General features: G+C 42.1%; 1 protein-coding gene across 3 annotated transcripts in view; it reads left to right on the forward strand.

Annotated features, from left to right (window-relative positions):
* DCLK1 (doublecortin like kinase 1) overlaps positions 1 to 18,622 on the forward strand; it is a 306,559-nt gene that overhangs the window by 263,046 nt on the left and 24,891 nt on the right. For all 3 annotated transcript variants that reach the window (XM_015419594.1, XM_015419595.1, XM_015419596.1), the window contains 4 exons: positions 4,482 to 4,628; positions 13,075 to 13,208; positions 17,493 to 17,570; positions 18,121 to 18,217. In XM_015419594.1, the coding sequence (XP_015275080.1) occupies positions 4,482 to 4,628; positions 13,075 to 13,208; positions 17,493 to 17,570; positions 18,121 to 18,217 (456 nt within the window). The remainder of the gene's footprint in view (positions 1 to 4,481; positions 4,629 to 13,074; positions 13,209 to 17,492; positions 17,571 to 18,120; positions 18,218 to 18,622) is intronic.

Raw genomic sequence — 18,622 nt, forward strand, 5'->3', positions numbered from 1 at the left:
GGAGCTGGGGGGGTGGGGAGAGCAGCGAGGGGCAGCCCCAGCCCAGCTCGCCCCTCACCCCACGAACCTGCTTGCTCCGGATAATCCCGCCGAGCCGCGAGGTGGCCGAGCCCCTGCCGGGCTCTCCTCCTCCTGCTGCGCCGCCACCGCCTCCCACGCCGAGCCCAGCCCCCAGCTCGGCCTGCCGCAACAGGCCGGGCAGGGTGCTCAGCGTCCGCAGCACCACGTCGCTCATCCCCGGGCCGACGACGCCAATGCTCCAGCTCCCCTCAGCCGCCGCATCCCCGGAAGAGAAGGCCGCCGCCTGCCCCACCAGAGCTTGACTGGCCGGACTGCTTTGGAAGGTGTGCCGGGATGGGGGGGGAAGAGTAGCGAGGGCCCGGGGGGAAGGGAGAGAGAGCACCGCCGACTTACTCACCTACTCCTGCTACTTCCCCCCCCCGCGAGTATCGCGGGTCTCCCTCTTGTAGTCTCTAATCATGATGTCCCCCAGACTCCTCTTTAGGAAAAATCTATGGGTCCTTGCCATGTTTTCCAGCAGTGTCACAAAAGACACAAAGGAATATGGCCTGTATTTAATTAAATTGCAGTTCATGTGTCCAGTCCTCCAAGCTAGCACAGAAAAGTTAAGTGACCTGTCACAGTGTTTTATATTTGCAAGTCCTGTGAAATACAGAAGTGGTTCTTACCTGGCCTTCACAAAATTCTGAACAATAAAATCACTGGGACACCACTGGGTTGCCAGCACGAGGCTGGCAAATGGCAGGAGACTCACTGGAGGGTGGAGCCTCAGCATCAATGCAATGATGTTACTACTATGTTTGCTGTATCAAGCATCTGACTGGTACTACTTTTTTACTTTTATTCTTTGTCTGGCTTTGTTTCAGTTGTCATATTTGTCTGAATTTTCATTATTATGGATTAGTTATTTCTCCCCAAGCTTTACATAATACTCTTATTTCTTATAATGGGAAACCTTCAAAGTTATGGCTGGAAATTTAGATTAAATTGTATTTAAGGGTAAGGGTTTGACCCTTCAGCATTTCCTTTTCTTTGACATTTTTCTTAGTGACCCTCTATTTGACTTTCATGAGTTTGAACAGGGCAATCTTCCAAGGTTCTGAATTTATAGTTCTGAATGTTGTTATCAGTGCTGAAAGAAAGAGCATGAAGAAGGAACTGTGACTGTAAGGTCACCACAGCAGTCTCAGTGTTCCTACTAAGTTACCATTAAGCTTAAATAATTTAAGGCCAGAGTGGAAAGTGGTGAATGTCACATCTGTAATTTGCCTCCCACAGTGAGGATGATTGCCCTCTTGAATTGTATAAGAGGAATTCCTTTTTCTGTTTCTTTATTTTTTCATTTGTGCAAATGTTTCTTATTGAAGAACTGTTACTGATAGGGTTGCCAGGGCCCAGCTGTTTCCCACTGCTGCTCTGAGCAGCAACAAGGAAAAAATAGAATAAATGGCCATCAGACAAGGATGTGATGTCACTTCCAGGAAAACCTGGAAATGATGTCGCACATCTGTAGGAATTGGACAAAACTCTATGGTACCATGGAAGTGACATAAGTCATTTTTAGGGAATATTCTTGCAAATGACATCAGTCATCTCTAGGAATCACCTAATATCTACAGAGGTGTGATGTCACTTTCGAGTTTTCCCAGAAGTGATATCATGCCGTTGTACAATAGCTACGCCATGGCCCCTCCTCTCCCCCATCTCCCACTGGTTGCTAGGCCGGGTGAGGTTTTGTTTAAACTGGGCTACTATCTGTGCACACATAGGTGCTGTGTGCCACATAGCTGCTTTGCATTGTAGTGCCCCAGTTTTAACAAGTCACTGTGCAAATGCAAAGTCCCACTGGTGAGATGTCTTGGCTATCCAGAGACATCAGCTTGACTTGTTATTGAAGCTAGTGACAAAAAATGTTAAATGCATTAATCTTTAGCATATTGCTAATCAAATCATTTCTCCCCTCTCTATATAGGAAAATATTATATGAAAAATAGGTTATTTCCAAGTGTTTACAAAATTTCTTGTAGGGAGGAAGGGTTAGCTGTATTTGGGGGCTGCTATTCTGCTAAGATACCATCTCAGAAGTTGATCCCAAGATTACTATGGATTCGATCCAGACTACATTTTCTGCTCATGCAAGCCACGTCCGTCAGTGGAGCAGAATGTTCCTAGCTCCCCCCCCCCCACTGATGTTGCTTCTGTGGGACGGGGAACCTTCAGGAACAGTATGGGTTGCCACTCATGCTGGGGATCCACAGCAGGGACACGGAATTGGTGGAAATTATCCCACCCCTTTCATTAGTGGAAATTTTAGTCTAAATCCAAATTTAAGGCTGTAATCCACTTTTCTTGCCGTTAAGTCCCATTGACTGAAACCAGACTTACTTCTCAGTAGACCTGCTTCATGTTGCTCCTTCTGCGTAGCTTACTTTAAAGAATTTATTTGTCTTCTCAATAAGATTGGGCTAAACTGTTATAGAACACATTACTTAGATTAAAGTGATTAAATAAAATTTGCTTTGGGGTAAATTTCAACTTTTTATAAAACATTCTAACTACAACTAACATGTTATAAAATCAAACCTCCAAAGCCTGGTGTTCGGAACAGCTTATTTTTGTTTTGTCCACCCCCACTCCCCAAGAAAGCCTCTTTACCACAAGTGCATAAGTAAAAATGTATTTTCCCTGTGTAAACTGCCACAGTTTAATCCCTTTATTTATGACTACTAGAGAATAATTTCTCCACAGATAGGAGCAAAACTGACTGAGTTCTACACACACCTTCCTTAGTTAACTCTAGGCTACTCTCCAGTTTCTTCATTCAAAACTTTGCTGTGTTCTCCAGGAGACAGGGCGAGAAAGGCGGGATATTGGACCTCTGAAGTAACCTAAAAGGCAAAAGAAAGGAAATACTTAAACCGTGATGTAATTTACTTAGGAAAACCAGGACATAAATTAAGGCATTTAAAATATGTATAAAAACATAAGAAGCATTCTAACTAGTATCATCAAGGCAGAATACCTGACAGTAACAAGAGTACATTTTACCTAATACGTAATTTCCAAACACATTTCTGCGTTAGAGGAATAAACTGGTTTAAAGTATTCCCTCTTCTCAAGAAACTCTGGGTTGAAAACCATGCATAGCTGATGGAGCAATTTGTCCCAGTCCCTGCATAGCAAGGTTTTCCGTGTCTCAGCTCTGGCCCCTAACGCCCGCAAGAAGTAATGGAATTTTGTTTAAAGTTTTCATAAAAAAGAAAAAAATGATGTGATGACACTGAATCACAACATGTAATTGTGACGTCAAAGGACCCATCCCCAGCCATGGTGTGTTGTGTGTGAAACACAAATAGGGGTGTGTTGTGTGTGAAACAGAACAGATGCAATTGAGTCATAAGATATTGCTTAGAACATTGGTGTAGAGCAAGTTAAATGAATGAGTTATGTTCTTTTGATAAAACGTATCCTTAGGAATACGTTGAGTGAATACCTTGAGTGAACTTCAGAGGACAGCAGAAGACAGGAGGACCTGGCGTGACCTGGTCCATGGGGTCGCGAAGAGTCGGACTCGACTGTGCGACTGAACAACAACAATCCTTAGGAAGATGGAATGGAGGAGTCTGCTTATTATCTAGGTCTTTTAGGGGGATGCACAAGCTGTTAGTACCTCCTAAGATACTTGTTGGAGACCCCTGCTCTAACTGTAACCTAGCTTCTCTCCAATATCGCATAATTTCACTATTGCTATTTAAAAGCTCAATTGGATTGAATATTGGAGGCAGCAGAGAAAGCAACAGTAAGAAATTAATTCATTTTCCACTACTGAATGGTACTAAGTTAATATATAAACCAACAGTGACAAGGCCTTCGTGTGTATGCATTTCTGTGTTATACAACAAAAAATTCTTACGTGAAATGATGGATGAACTTCTGAAGATCACCAAGATTCTCTACAACAAAATCATTGCTGAAAATAGTGGGCACCACAATGAAATTTTTAGGGCACCTGCCACCTGGGATTTGTTGAGCCCTGGTTTAATATGAATTCAGGACTGTTAGAAGAAATCTAAGCATATCAGTATCTCTGCAGCCAACTGAATATAACATATAGGGTGCACTCAGAGATGACAGCAACTCTATGTTGTTTGAGGTAGCAACATGGACCCTTCCTCTTTCCCATGCATACAGAACATGATTGAAAGCTTCCTTATTTATAATCTCAGTGTATGGGAAGGAAACAAACTCTGCTTTACTCCGGAGTTCTCTGCAAAGCATGTATAGTTTGATGGAATCCCACCAAAGTTTTAGACCTTTATTTTGGTATGGATCGAACTATCTGATATTCTCAAGCAGAATGACACTGTATCATTACTAATTTGCTCTAAGATCCCATTAATAATCCTGCCCATACTGAATAGGATGATTATATATTTTCTGTTCCTATTAATATATTTCAGGGAGGAGATCTTTTTGATGCCATTACTTCTACAAACAAATATACAGAGCGCGATGCCAGTGGAATGCTGTATAACCTGGCCAGTGCCATCAAGTATCTTCATAGCTTGAACATTGTTCATAGGGATATCAAACCTGAGAATCTCCTGGTAAGTAGAACTTCCAGCGTGTGATAGAGATTTCTGTTAATGTAATTGTTCTCATTCTTCTGCCTCAGAACTTCATCAAAATACGTGCATTGGATATTTTTTTCTAAACAACAATTTCCCCCCTATAATATATGGTTACACCAGATTCATGTTTTATACATTAAAAAATATTTATTCCATATAAATATATGGATTGACTATGTGTAGTGTGGCCATTGGAGAGGTGTGCTGTTGAACGTACCACGCAGTACAATCCACCTTAATTAATTTGTTTAAATGTCATTATAACATTCTCCCACTTCCCTTTTTCTTTCTATTGGCTGAGCAGCTCCTTTCCTTTTTCTTCATTGTTCTGTATGTCCCATCCAATCTTTTTAAATGAACACATGAATCTGCCTTATACTAAATCAGACTTTTGGTCCATCAAGGTCAGTATCATTACTCAGACTGGCAGTGATTCTCCAGGGTCTCAGACATAGGTCTTTCACATCACCTCCTGCCAGATCCTTTAACTGGAGATGCCAGGGATTGAACCTGGGACCTTCTGCATACAAGTTCCAATTTTCATTCTTAAAAACGTGATTGGGATCAGCCCTTTTTTCTGGGAGTTATTTCCCTCAGGGAAGGACTACTGGTCCCATTTCCCTATTTCATAATCCTCTCTTGATCCTTGACTCTGCTTAACTTAACTCCAACTGAACTCACTTCCACTCTTAACTGCCACTCTCAACTGTAGAATTCCATTTGAACCTCCTGTCAATCAAGGTTCTCAGACCAGGCTAACATATTAACCATTAACTGTCCATTACAGTCATAATATTCCACTGTTCATCTATATATCTAATAGCCAAGTTGCCCCCTCCGTGCGGATATCTAAATCCACACATCGGGGGCACTTGGGGAGCAGGGAGATTTTCCTGCACACTTGGAGCAGTCTCCAGGTGTGCAGAAAAATCTAAAAACTTGAAAAAATATATGGGGGACACTTAAATCCCCCATAAAGTAAAAGAGCGTTCCCTGCGCATGCGCAGAGAATGCTCTGGCTGTTGGGGGGAGACTAGGCGAGCCCGGTAGCTGGAAGCCACTCAGGCCGTGCTGCCAGAGCTGGGGGAAGGCTCGGCGGGCCTGCGCGGCTTGCCGCCGGGGCAGGGAAGGCGGAGGAGAAGGATTGGTGGGCCTGGTGGCTGAGAGCTGCGTGGGCCTCGCCGTTGGTGCAGGGGGTTGGGGGGAGAAGGATTGGTGGGGCTGGGCCTTGCCATTGGTGTGGGGGGGAGTGAGGGAGAAGGCTCACCTGTGGCTGCTTCCTCCTCCTCCACGTGGAGCTCCTCCCCCCTGCAAGTATCACATGTCCCCCCTTCTTGTCCCTTTATAATTCCAGAAGTGTTTTTCATTAATTACTATTTACGTCACTGTGCTCCTTATGCCTTTGTCTTGATGGGTGCTGTATACGTCAGTTATGAAACAAATATGGAACTGTTTATTATCACTGCCTTTGGTTTGACCCACTTTGTTGATCCAAAGGCCATATAACCCAGTTCAGCTAAGGATCAGGGCTCTAATCCCAAGTATTTCAGTTTTGAGCCCTCTCTTTTCATTTTTTTTAATCAGCCGTGTCTCCATTTCCCAGGAATCTGCCGTACTTGCCGTAAAACCAGAACCACTGTAGGAGTGTGTTCTTAAAAATCCGGGAAAGGACTGCTACCTTTGTGAAGCCAGTAGTAGAGGATCAGTCAGCTTAATTCATTGCTATACCCAACAACCATACATTAAATCATAGAAGGAAGTTATCAAGGATACAGATAGAATGTAACCTAGGCTAATGAAAATATGAAGCACAGCTATACGGGGAGGGGATCTAACTACAATTTCTGCCACATTTGTGCTTTTAGAATAACAGTATATTTTTCACTGTCCAATGCCACTGAGCTGTGGGCACAGGGTTCTCTGTTTCATATTAAATTGTTTGCAAAATCATTTCTGTCCTACACAAATAACCATAAATTTACCTATATATCTGGTAGTACCTGGAAAATTCCCTTATGAAGTTAATATGGCATCATTTCTTGATCTCTCCCATGGGAAAACTTTGTTTCCCATCCCACCATAACTAGTTCATTGCAGCTTGTTTCAGTGGTTAAAATCTGTACCTTGACCTATTCACAGATATCAATTGTGTCAACTTTCCCGTTGGCCATCTGAGTTGTGTGTGTGTGATGCATAGTTTGACATATAGCAGTCTCTTTGCCACATAGTTAGGTCCGGTGCTCTGCTCCATGCATAAGTTATGGCAGTCACATGTCAAGGTTCATTAGAATCTTGCTTCTTTTAATGCCAGAGACTGTCTCATGAGGGAACGCTTACAATGCTTTTGTATTCAAACTTTCCTAGAGTTTAACAGCAGTAGCCTGGAGCTTTTCACCCCTTAGATTGTTTTCCTCTTAAAATAGTACTCGCTGACCTATCTTGCAATTGCAGAGTTGGTGGTTGGTTGTTTCCCCCTTATTTTGTTAGACAGTGTATTTTGCAGTCCAGAACACATAATATCCCTATGCTGTTGCAGTATGTTATACTATGACTCCTAGCTAATAAACTTTTCCATCAAGACAATTGTTCTCAAAAGAAGTTTGTGGGTATGCTATTTCTCTTGCTTTTTTAATAAATCCAAAAATATATCAGAGCAGTGAGTTTTTCAAAACAATAATGTTATCTTAAAGCTTCAAGAGGCCCAGAGCATATAGTTGTTACTGTTGTTCAGTCGCACAGTCAAGTCTGACTGTTCACAACCCCATAGACCACACCATACCAGGCCCTCCTGTCTTCCACCATCCTCTGGAGTTTGCTCAATTTCATGTTTGTTGCATCAGTAACACTGTCTAACCATCTCATCCTTTGCTATCCCCTTCTTCTGTTACCTTCAATCTTTCTCAGCATCAGGGTCTTCTCCAGTGAGAAGCATATAGAGCATATAGTGATTTACAACATTTCATTTCATTTCAAAGGTTGACCTGTTTGTTTTGAGTTCGCTGGATCGGGCTGCCCACATAAAGTCATTTTTTTTAAGCAACAAAATGGATACTTGCTAAAATAATATGCCCACCCTATACTCTAGTCCAGAGCATACAACATGGCCAATTGATTTAAAATGGACTTACGTCCAAGTAAATGCCTATTACAAATTCCTGTCTGTGAAAAAGGGGAGGGACAGCATTGTCACATTCCTGGCCAGGTGTGTATAAAGTCATGCATGTATAAAGATTCATGTGGGTAGTCAGGTGGGTTGGTCTTAAAGGTGCAACTGGACTCAAACCTTGTTCTGATGCATGTTTAAAGTCATGCATGTGTGCTGTGTGTATAACTTTTTAAAATACATAATAGATAACACAGGATAAAATGTGCAAGAGAGCCATGTATACTTCCCTGACCTCTTTAAAGGAAGGGTGACAAAATTACTAGATAAATAAAATAGATTCAGGTAGGTAGCCATGTTGGTCTGAAACAATAGAACAACGTTTTAGTCCAGGGGCACCTTTACGACCAACAAAGTTTAATTCTGGGTATAAGCTTTTGTGTGCATTTCAGATACATTGAAACAGACTTCCTCAGGTCTTACCCTCTCTCTAACTATCTGTAAAGCTTGAGGAAGTCTGTTTCAATGTATCTAAGGAAGCCTGCGTGCACACAAAAGCATATGCCTGAATTAAACTTTGTTGGTCTTAAAGGTGCCACTGGACTCAAACTTTGTTCAAGATAAAGAAAAGTGGAAGCCTTTTTAAGAGGCCTGGGAGTGGCAATACTGGAATTGGCAAACAGCCATGATGGCGGGGCAGCAGTCAACAACGGGCATCACCCCTACCTTCCGCCATCATACCTTGGATCACATCCAATAGCCATTTTGAGTTCCAGTCATTTACTCAAAAGTATTTTTGCTGAAATGTGGAAAAAGTCTGCTTTTTGTCCTAACTGTGCTACCTTTCACTGTCTCTTCTCTGGCACAATTATTGACATAAGGTTCATGCAGGACTTCAGCAGTGATTAAAACTGTGATCGAGGCACATTTTAATGAAAGCAAGGATCACTTTTGTACTCTGTTTTTGTTTGGTACAAAAAGTACTGGCTTTCTTCAGCTTTCCCTGTACACTGTATTTCATACCATTGTGTTTTACTAGCAAGTAACTATCATCCCTGCGTTCAATTACTTCTGCAGATTAGAATCCTTACATCTCTGCAATGTATGAATTGAAAGGCTTTTTTAAAGCAAGGGGGTTTATACCATCTTTTCAGACTTTTTGAGTGTAGCGTAGGGTTGCCATCCTCGGGGGGGGAGGGGAGGCTGGAGTTCTCTGATTTACAGACTACAGAGATCACTTCCCCTGGAGTAAATGGCAGCTTCAGAAGGAGGACTCTGTGGTATCAAATCCCTGCTGAGCTACTGCCTTTCTCTAAACGCAACTGTCCCCAGGCTCCACACCTAAATCTCCAGGAGTTTCCCAATCTGGAGTTGGCAATCCCAGCCAGTATTTTTAGGGGGCATTAAGGGATAATGACAGGAGCTGCGGTGGCTCAAGTGGTTAAGACGCTGAACTGCAGGCTGTGGAAGGTCAGTAGTTCAGCAGTTCGAGACCCGGGTGCCACATGACGGAGTGAGCTCCCATCTCTAGTTCCAGCTCCTGCCAACCTAGCAGTTCGAAAGCAAGAAATTGCAAGTAGATAAATAGGTACCCCTTCGGTGGGAAGGTAACAGCATTCCATGTGCCTTGGTGTTTAGTCATGCTGGCCACATGACCACGGAAACGTCTTCGGACAGCGCTGGCTCTTCGGCTTTGAAACGGAGATGAGCACCGCAACCCTAGAGTCGGATTCGACTGGCTTTCGAGCAAGGGAACCTTTACCGTTACTTTACTTTAAGGGATAATGAAACTGTATTAAATGATCTTAGCCAGGCCTCCTTAGTCTATGACTGATTTATTGTTTACTGTATTAATATCACATTCAAATAATTGTGATAATTCCTGAGGGGCAGCTGTTTTAGTCCGTTGCAACAAAAATAAACAGGAGCCTTGTGACACTGTGAAGGCTAACAAAAAATGTTTAGCTTCTAAGGTGCCGTAAGACTCTTGTTATTTTTGCTGCATGTGTTGTTAATCACCTGGATGTTTTGCACAGTTTTAGCACTCCAGGAAAAAGAAGGCTACGAGGAATTGCTTGCATTTGAGACCCTTCACCTCCACATTCAGTTTGTCTGGTCTCCAAGAGGCATGCCTTTCCCCAATTTTAATTGGAGCATTTTTCATAATTGCCGCTATTTAACATGATTATTTTGTCAAATCATGGGATAGCTTTATAGCCATATAATAAGCCCAGGAGAACAACTTCTCTGACTGTTGCCATCTGCAGCGATCACAAGAGCAGCTCAGAAAATATGGACAGTCTTTAGAGTAATAGGATACATATGGTAGCACACAATTATGTGTAGCTGGATTCAATTAGTGTTGTACAATTACACAGTTTTATTGCTTAGTTAAAACAGTGAAAGCACTACATAGTGGGTAATTTGCACTAATCCACATCTCTTTAATTGCCCTTCAGGGCTTAAAGGCAAATAGAACTTGTAAGAGCTTACTTTCTGAGTAAGATGAGCTTTAAATGATCATCCATATTGTTTGCTCTTTGGCAGGACAGACAATTAAAATATTACTGCTTCACAGTGAAGACTTATTTATGTCTTTAAGCTCCTTGATAAAGGAAGACACATGAGATACTGTCCCCCAGACTTTTTAAAAAAGAAAGGAGATAAGTGTGTGTATATATGTGTGTGTGTGTGTGTGTGTGTGTGTATGTATTCCAGCTCTTTCAAAGATGGCTTTTTAAAGGATTTACCAGTGATATATTTTCTATGGCTAAAAGCCTGGATTGGTTGTTTTAATGGGTATTCCATAGTCTTATTCCAGTTTGCAAACTCTCAGTGTAATTCCATTCTCTGTAATGTAATGGAAGCATATTTTCATATACTTTGGATCATTTATTAAAAAGTATTATTGTGGTGTAAAGCAGTTTCAGCCACTGAGGTCCAAGTTTTTCTTTTATATGACCCAGTCGGAACATATTTACAATGTCTAATGTGAAACCCCCAATGGCAAATGTTGAAATGTAATTTACTGCTGCCACTTCAGCAAACACTTTTTAAAAGTTCCATAAACCAGATGTACTTAACAAACCTATGTTTTTAATAATGCTGCAATTATACTTTTAAATATTCTCCTCCCTGCCCATCTACTTTTTGGCTCTGTCAAAGCCAATGTGTCGAATCTAGGAATGCTAGTTGTTTCTGAAGACAAGTTCCAGTTGCATGAGCTCATTGAAAACTAGCTCAAGGGAAAAAGAGGTCCCTGAATACAAAATGTCTTCTCTGAATACATAAGTGATGGTACAATATGTTTCTGTTTCCATACAATTAAAGTGTAGTGGTTCAGAAGAAAGGATCTTTTTTGTTTTATTTTCAGTGGCTGCACTGCACAAAGTGGAAAACGTTCTCTCTTTTTCCTTGCTACTTGCTTTGGTGGCTGCTTAGGTCACAATTTAATGAGTGAAGCAGTATTCTAGAGATCTGGGAGAAACGTATTACTTGTTTATAAAGAAAATCCCCATACATTATTTCCTGTGCTGTCAGGAGTCATAGAAATGAAGAATAATTGATTTGGAAAATGCATTATGGAATCATGCAACACCCTGGCAGGAGCAGGATTCCTTACCCCAGGCATCTTTCGTTGGAGAAAATAAGGAACTGTCTTTCCTCATTCTCTTTGATGGGCAGTCTTGGATAGATGGTTAAGCTAAAACTGTCCTTAAGAGATACTTCTGCTTCATGATAAAGTCTGTCTAAATTCATCTCAACAGTATGGTTGCCCAAACTGTTCTTAAAAGAATTCCACTTATGAACATTCTAGGAACCAAACTGCATTTTTTTGGGGTGGTGGTGGTAGAAATGGTATCTATCCTTGCACTGTACTGTTTCAGAATACAGAACATCAACTGGCTTGAATTACCCCCTCTCCCTCCTATCAGAATATCCCTGTCCATAAGAAGCAGTGTTCTAACATAGTTTCCCACACCTGTTTAGCTGCTCTTCCGCATCAGCCTGAAATGGCATCTCCGTGTTTTGTGATCATATTTTTGGCCCTAAAACAGCTCTATGCAACTCTTGCAAGGTTCTACTGCCCTTAAAATAGTGTGTCTCATGTTCACACTAAATATTTTAGCTACTGTTTAGTTGATAGTTAATTGTCCTGTCAACAGAAGCAACTCCCCCACCCATCTTTTCGAAGACAACGTCTCATGAGACATAGCCAACTCCTACCATCTTTTCCCATTTAAAGATGGCTAAATATGTTTTGTCTCCTGGATCTCTAGGACTGTTTCCTGAAAAATACGGCTTGCACTGTGGGGCCCTGTTCACAGCTGATGCCTTTACCTGTATTAAAGGCAGCATCGTATTGTCCAATGTTTTGGCTGGTAAACTGGAGAGCCAGTTTCGTGTAGTGGTTAAGTGTGCAGACTCTAATCTGGGAGAACCGGGTTTGATTCCCCACTCCTCCTCTTGCACCTGCTGATGTGACCTTGGGTCAGTCACAAGCTCTGGCACAACTGTCCTTGAAAAAGAGCAGTTTCTGTCAAGAGTTTTCTCAGCCCCACCCACCTCACAGGGTGTCTGTTGTGGGGAGGGGAAGGGAAAGGAGTTTGTAAGCTGCTCTGAGACTCCAAGTGAAGGGCGGGGTATAAATCCAATCTCTTCTCTTCTTACGGCACAGTACCCTAATCTCTCAACTAGGAGCAGGAATCTGGAAAGCTAGCACATTAATAAATTAAATTAATGAATAAATATAAAATGAACAGAGTACCTAATGAGGGTACTTTCTTCTGTATTTTGGTCTCTGTTTTGAAAGTGTTCTGTGCATTTGAATTATGCATGCTCATGAGCTTTTTATCTCTTGCATGTATGTGCCATCCATCTCTTTCTGGCTCTCTTTCTCTTTCCAGCCATGCTGCAGCCTTCCTCTCATTTCTTCACTTCCCTCCCTTGTCCATTCCTTGATCTCTCATTTCCTCCTCTTAGTGTGATTTATGATACAGTTCATTGTTTATTTGCTTTACTTATAACCCGTCTTTCTCCCTAATGGGGACTCATTGCATTGTTCTCATCTCCTCCATTTTACCACCACAAGTAGGTTAGGCTGACACTATGTGACTGGCCAAAGGTCACCCAGCAAGCAGAGTGGGGATTTGAACCTGGGCCTCCCAGTTCCTAGTCCAACACTAACCAGTATACCATACTGGGTCTTATAGGGGAGTTTCCATCCCATGCTCACAATCAGTACAGTATTATCAATTGGGGAAAGGAGGTTTCTGGAATACGCAAGAAATTAAATTGGAAGGTTAATCCTTTTTTTAGGTTTATGAACACCAAGATGGGAGCAAGTCCCTCAAACTGGGAGATTTTGGACTGGCTACTATTGTCGATGGACCTCTTTACACTGTCTGTGGGACACCTACCTACGTAGCTCCAGAAATCATTGCAGAGACTGGGTAAGACAATTTTAACATGCAGCCATTTCAGTGTGAAAGATGAAATGGATTATCACATTAGCACTTAGCTAATTAAATCTCAGTAGGTCACTTAGAAAATAGGACCAGTGCAACAATTAAATATGTATAATGTCTCTAAGGTTGCATTAATTAAAACTGCCCGTTCTCTATTGAATATTTTCTTTCTTTCTTCATTTGTGCCTGTTGTGCTGAGTGCATGTATAAAAGAGAAGCATAGAAGCATAGGTCTTCTTGAGGGCAGTCAAAAGTTGTGTGTTGTATAGGAGATTGGAAGGCTCAAGAATTTTACTTATTTGTGTTCTGGCATGATGAAGTTTTGTAGAACTAAAATAAAATAGGTTAAGATTTAAGAGACCCCCTTATGGATCACTGCCTTGTCGTGGCGAGGGGGCTTGCGTGGTTCGATGAGGCTGTGGGCTATGCCGTGGAGGGCCACCGAAGACGGACAGGCCACAGCAGAGAGCTCAGACCAAGCGTGATCCCCTGGAGAAGGAAATGGCAACCCACTCCAGTATTTTTGCTAAGAAAACCCCATGGACAGTATCAAAAGGCTAAAAGATATGACGCCGGAAGATGAGCCCCTCAGGCCGGAAGGTGTCCAATATGCTACTGGGGAAGAGCAGAGGGCAAGTACAAGTAACCCCAGAAAGAGTGAAGTGGCTGGGCCAAAGCCGAAAGGACGCTCAGTTGTCGATGTGCTTGATGGTGAAAGGAAAGTCCGATGCTGCGAAGAACAATACTGCATAGGAACCTGGAATGTAAGGTCTATGAATCAAGGTAAGCTTGACGTGGTCAAAAATGAGATGGCAAGACTGAACATCGATATCTTAGGAATCAGTGAACTAAAGTGGACAGGAATGGGCAAATTTAACTCAAAAGACCGTTATATCTACTACTGTGGCCAGGAATCTCGTAGAAAAAATGGTGTGGCCTTTATAGTCAACAAGAGAGTGCAAAAGGCAGTACTGGGATACAATCTCAAAAATGACAGAATGATTTCTGTCCGATTCCAAGGCAAACCATTCAACATCACAGTAATCCAAGTCTATGCCCCAACCACTGATGCAGAAGAGGCTGAAGTGGACCGGTTCTATGAAGACCTACAACACCTCATAGAACTAACACCAAAAAATGATGTCCTCATCATCATAGGGGACTGGAATGCTAAAGTAGGAAGTCAAAAGGTAACCGGAATAACAGACAAGTTTGGCCTTGGAAAGCAAAATGAAGCAGGGCAAAGGTTAACAGAGTTTTGTCAAGAGAACACACTGGTCATAGCGAACACCCTTTTCCAACAACCTAAGAGGCGACTCTACACATGGACATCACCAGATGGGCAACACCGAAATCAGATTGACTATATAATTTGCAGTCAAAGATGGAGAAGCTCTATCCAGTCAGTAAAAACAAGACCTGGAGCTGACTGTGGTTCAGATCATGAGCTACTCATTGCAAAATTCAGACTTAAACTGAAGAAAATCGGGAAAACCACGAGGCCATTCAGGTTTGACCTAGATCGCATCCCTGATGAATATACAGTAGAGGTGAAGAATAGATTCAAGGGTCTGGATTTGATAGATAGAGTGCCTGAAGAACTATGGACAGAGGTTCGTGACATCGTACAGGAGGCAGCAATCACCACCATACCAAAGAAAAAGAAATGCAAGAAAGCAAAATGGCTTTCTGATGAGGCTTTACAAATAGCAGAGGAAAGAAGGAAAGCGAAAGGCAAAGGCGAAAAGGAAAGATTTACCCAACTGAACGCAGATTTCCAGAGAACAGCAAGGAGAGATAAGGAGGCCTTCCTGAATGAACAGTGCAAAGTAATAGAAGAAAACAATAGAATGGGAAGGACTAGAGATCTCTTCAAGAAAATTGGAGAAATCAAGGGAGCGTTCCATGCAAAGCTGGCCATGATAAAGGACAAAAACGGTAGGGACCTAACAGAAGCAGAAGAGATTAGGAAAAGATGGCAAGAATACACAGAAGAACTATACAAGAAAGACCTCAATGTCCTTGACAAACACGACGGTATAATCACTGACCTTGAGCCAGACATCCTGGAATGTGAAGTTAAATGGGCCTTAGAAAGCATTACTAACAACAAAGCTAGTGGAGGTGATGGTATTCCAGCTGAGCTATTCAAAGTCTTAGAAGATGATGCTGTTAAAGTTCTGCACTCCATTTGCCAGCAAATTTGGAAAACGCAACAGTGGCCACAGGATTGGAAAAGATCAGTATACATTCCAATCCCAAAGAAGGGCAATGCCAAGGAATGTTCAAACTATCGCACAATTGCACTCATATCACACGCTAGCAAGGTCATGCTCAAGATCCTACAAGCTAGGCTTCAACAGTACGTGGATAGAGAACTACCAGAAGTACAAGCTGGGTTTCGAAGAGGTAGAGGAACGAGAGATCATATTGCCAACATTCGCTGGATTATGGAGAAAGCAAGAGAGTACCAGAAAAATATCTACTTCTGCTTCATTGACTATGCTAAAGCCTTTGACTGTGTGGATCACAACAAACTATGGCAGGTCCTTAAAGAGATGGGAGTACCAGACCACCTCACATGTCTCTTGAGAAACCTGTATAAGGGCCAAGAAGCGACAGTTAGAACCGGATACGGAACAACTGATTGGTTCAGCATAGGAAAAGGAGTACGACAAGGATGTATACTGTCACCTTGCTTATTTAATATATATGCAGAGTACATCATGCGAAATGCTGGCCTGGATGAATCACAAGCGGGAATTAAGATTGCTGGGGAAAAGATCAACAACCTCAGATATGCAGATGATACCACTCTAATGGCTGAAAGTGAAAAGGATCTAAAGAGCCTCTTGCTCAGAGTAAAAGAGGAGAGCGCAAAAGTGGGCTTGAAGCTCAACATCAAAAAAACTAAGATCATGGCATCCGGCCCCATCACTCCTTGGCAAATAGAAGGGGAAGCTGTGGAAGTAGTGACAGACTTCACGTTCCTGGGATCCCAGATCACCGCAGACTGTGACTGCAGCCATGAAATTAAAAGACGCCTGCTCCTTGGGAGGAAAGCGATGGCGAACCTCAACAGCATGATAAAAAGTAGAGACATTACCCTGCCAACAAAAGTCTGCATGGTCAAAGCAATGGTATTCCCAGTAGTCATGTATGGCTGCGAGAGTTGGACTATAAGGAAGGCTGAGCGCCAAAGAATAGATTCTTTTGAACTATGGTGCTGGAGAAGACTCTTGACTATAAGGACTATAAGGAAGGCTGAGCGCAGAAGAATAGATTCTTTTGAACTATGGTGCTGGAGAAGACTCTTGAGAGTCCCTTGGACTGCAAGAAGAACAAATCAGTCAATCCTAAAAGAAATCAACCCTGACTGTTCCCTGGAAGGCCAGATAATAAAACTGAAGCTCAAATACTTTGGCCACCAAATGAGAAGGGAGCACTCACTGGAGAAGACCCTGATGCTGGGAAAGATTGAAGGTCAAAGAAGACGGGGACGGCAAAGGATGAGATGGTTAGACAGTGTCATAGATGCAACGAACATGAAATTGAGCCAACTTCAGAGGACGGCGGAAGACAGGAGGCCTGGCGGGAGATGGTCCATGGGGTCACAAAGAGTCGGACTCGACTGTGCGACTGAACAACAAAAAACTATCTAGAATATTATCATGCATACGTATACATTTTAATTTGCTTCTTAAAAGCTTAGTGAACAGTTTTGAAAGTTAACTAAATTTAACTACATGACAGTTAAGAAATCTTGACTTTACTAACTGCATTATATCTGAAATCTTCCCAAGTCTGTTATGTAGCCTCCTACATCCTACATGCCGAAGGAAATGCTGATTGCCACTTTGGGGTCAGGAAGCAATTTTTCTCCAGGCCAGTTTGGCCAGGGATCCTGGAGGTGTTTTGTTTTGTTTTTGGTCATCATCTGGGCATGGAACAGCAGTCACTGCAGGCATGGAGGGGGAGGTATTTGTGAATTTCCTGCATTGTGCAGGGGGTTGGACTAGATGACCCTAGAGGTCCCTTCCAACTCTATGATTCTTTGATTCCTGTTCAGAAGTTAATCATGTTGCACTTGGATTTCTCTACCTTAAATTTAGCTTCTGCATGTCTCATTTCTTCAAGTGTTCCCTAATGCCACAAAAAAGATCAACTGTTTATCTTAAGAATTTGAAGTGTATTTACTTATGCTGTTGTTCTCTGAAACAGAAATTATACTTTCTGCATAGCCAATGCATATTCTCTTGTTGCTTTTAGATATGGCCTGAAGGTGGACATCTGGGCAGCTGGAGTGATCACTTATATCCTGCTGTGTGGGTTTCCTCCATTCCGTGGGTATGGGATTTGCTCCTCTATTCATCTCTTAAGATGGCTTCTTGGCTTTGTCAGGGGCGCATGTCTTGTAGTGTACAATGCTGGCTCTTCTCCTCCTACTATGTGATGCAATTTAATCCACCTAGACTTCATTTCAGAAGATGGGTATACCGCAGGCTTATTTTTATAGATAATAATTCTTTGTTCTCAAAAAGATCACCTACTCAGGACTTAAATGTTGTGTTAAATCATTTCATAATTATGTAAAATGTAAAACAAACATTTTTTTAAAAAAGTAGGATAAAGACTTGCAAATTCAGAGCAAGGCTGGTGAATGAAGAAGGCTGTTTGATGAAGCCCTCTTTTTTACTTTAATAAATGCCAACTGTCTCTACAATCCAACTCCCTTAAGCAGACTCACAGTGTGAAATGAGAAAGCCATACAAATCAAATACAGTTTCAGAGATGGCTAGGTTTAACAGCAGAAGCTTACTATTTCACTTTTTTGTTTTTGTGTTAACTTATTGCAATCAGTGATAGCAGATGATAGTTTTCTTTCTCTGTTCTGCAGGAGTGGAGAAGACCAGGAGGTTCTTTTTGATCAGATATTGATGGGACAACTAGACTTCCCATCTCCATACTGGGATAATGTTTCTGACTCAGCAAAGGTAGATTTACAAAATTTGTATAGGTCTTTTTCTTGCTTACTGTCTTATTCAAAAGCTCCCTATGTCTCTTCTGAGTATGCAAACATAGAATATGTCTATATATTCCATTACAAACTTATAAAGAAGTTTTAACCAGTGTTGAAATAGGTTTGCCAGGTCCCTCCTGGCAACTGGCAGAGGGTCAGGGGAACATACCAGGAATAGGAGGGAAGCCCAGGCTACCTTGCCAGTGACATGGTTATGTCACTTCCGGTGTGTACTGGACGTGATGTCATCACATCAGCAACATCACAGGGTCTCTCTGGTATTTGGGCAAAAACTCTATGTTAAAAATGGATTCTACCATAGTGTTTAACCAAATACCAGACCATCGCCTCAACATTGCCGATATGATTTCCCCCCCCC

This window comes from Gekko japonicus, unplaced genomic scaffold (assembly GCF_001447785.1).
Source record: "Gekko japonicus isolate JY-2015 unplaced genomic scaffold, Gekko_japonicus_V1.1 scaffold999, whole genome shotgun sequence".
Lineage (NCBI taxonomy): Eukaryota > Metazoa > Chordata > Lepidosauria > Squamata > Gekkonidae > Gekko > Gekko japonicus.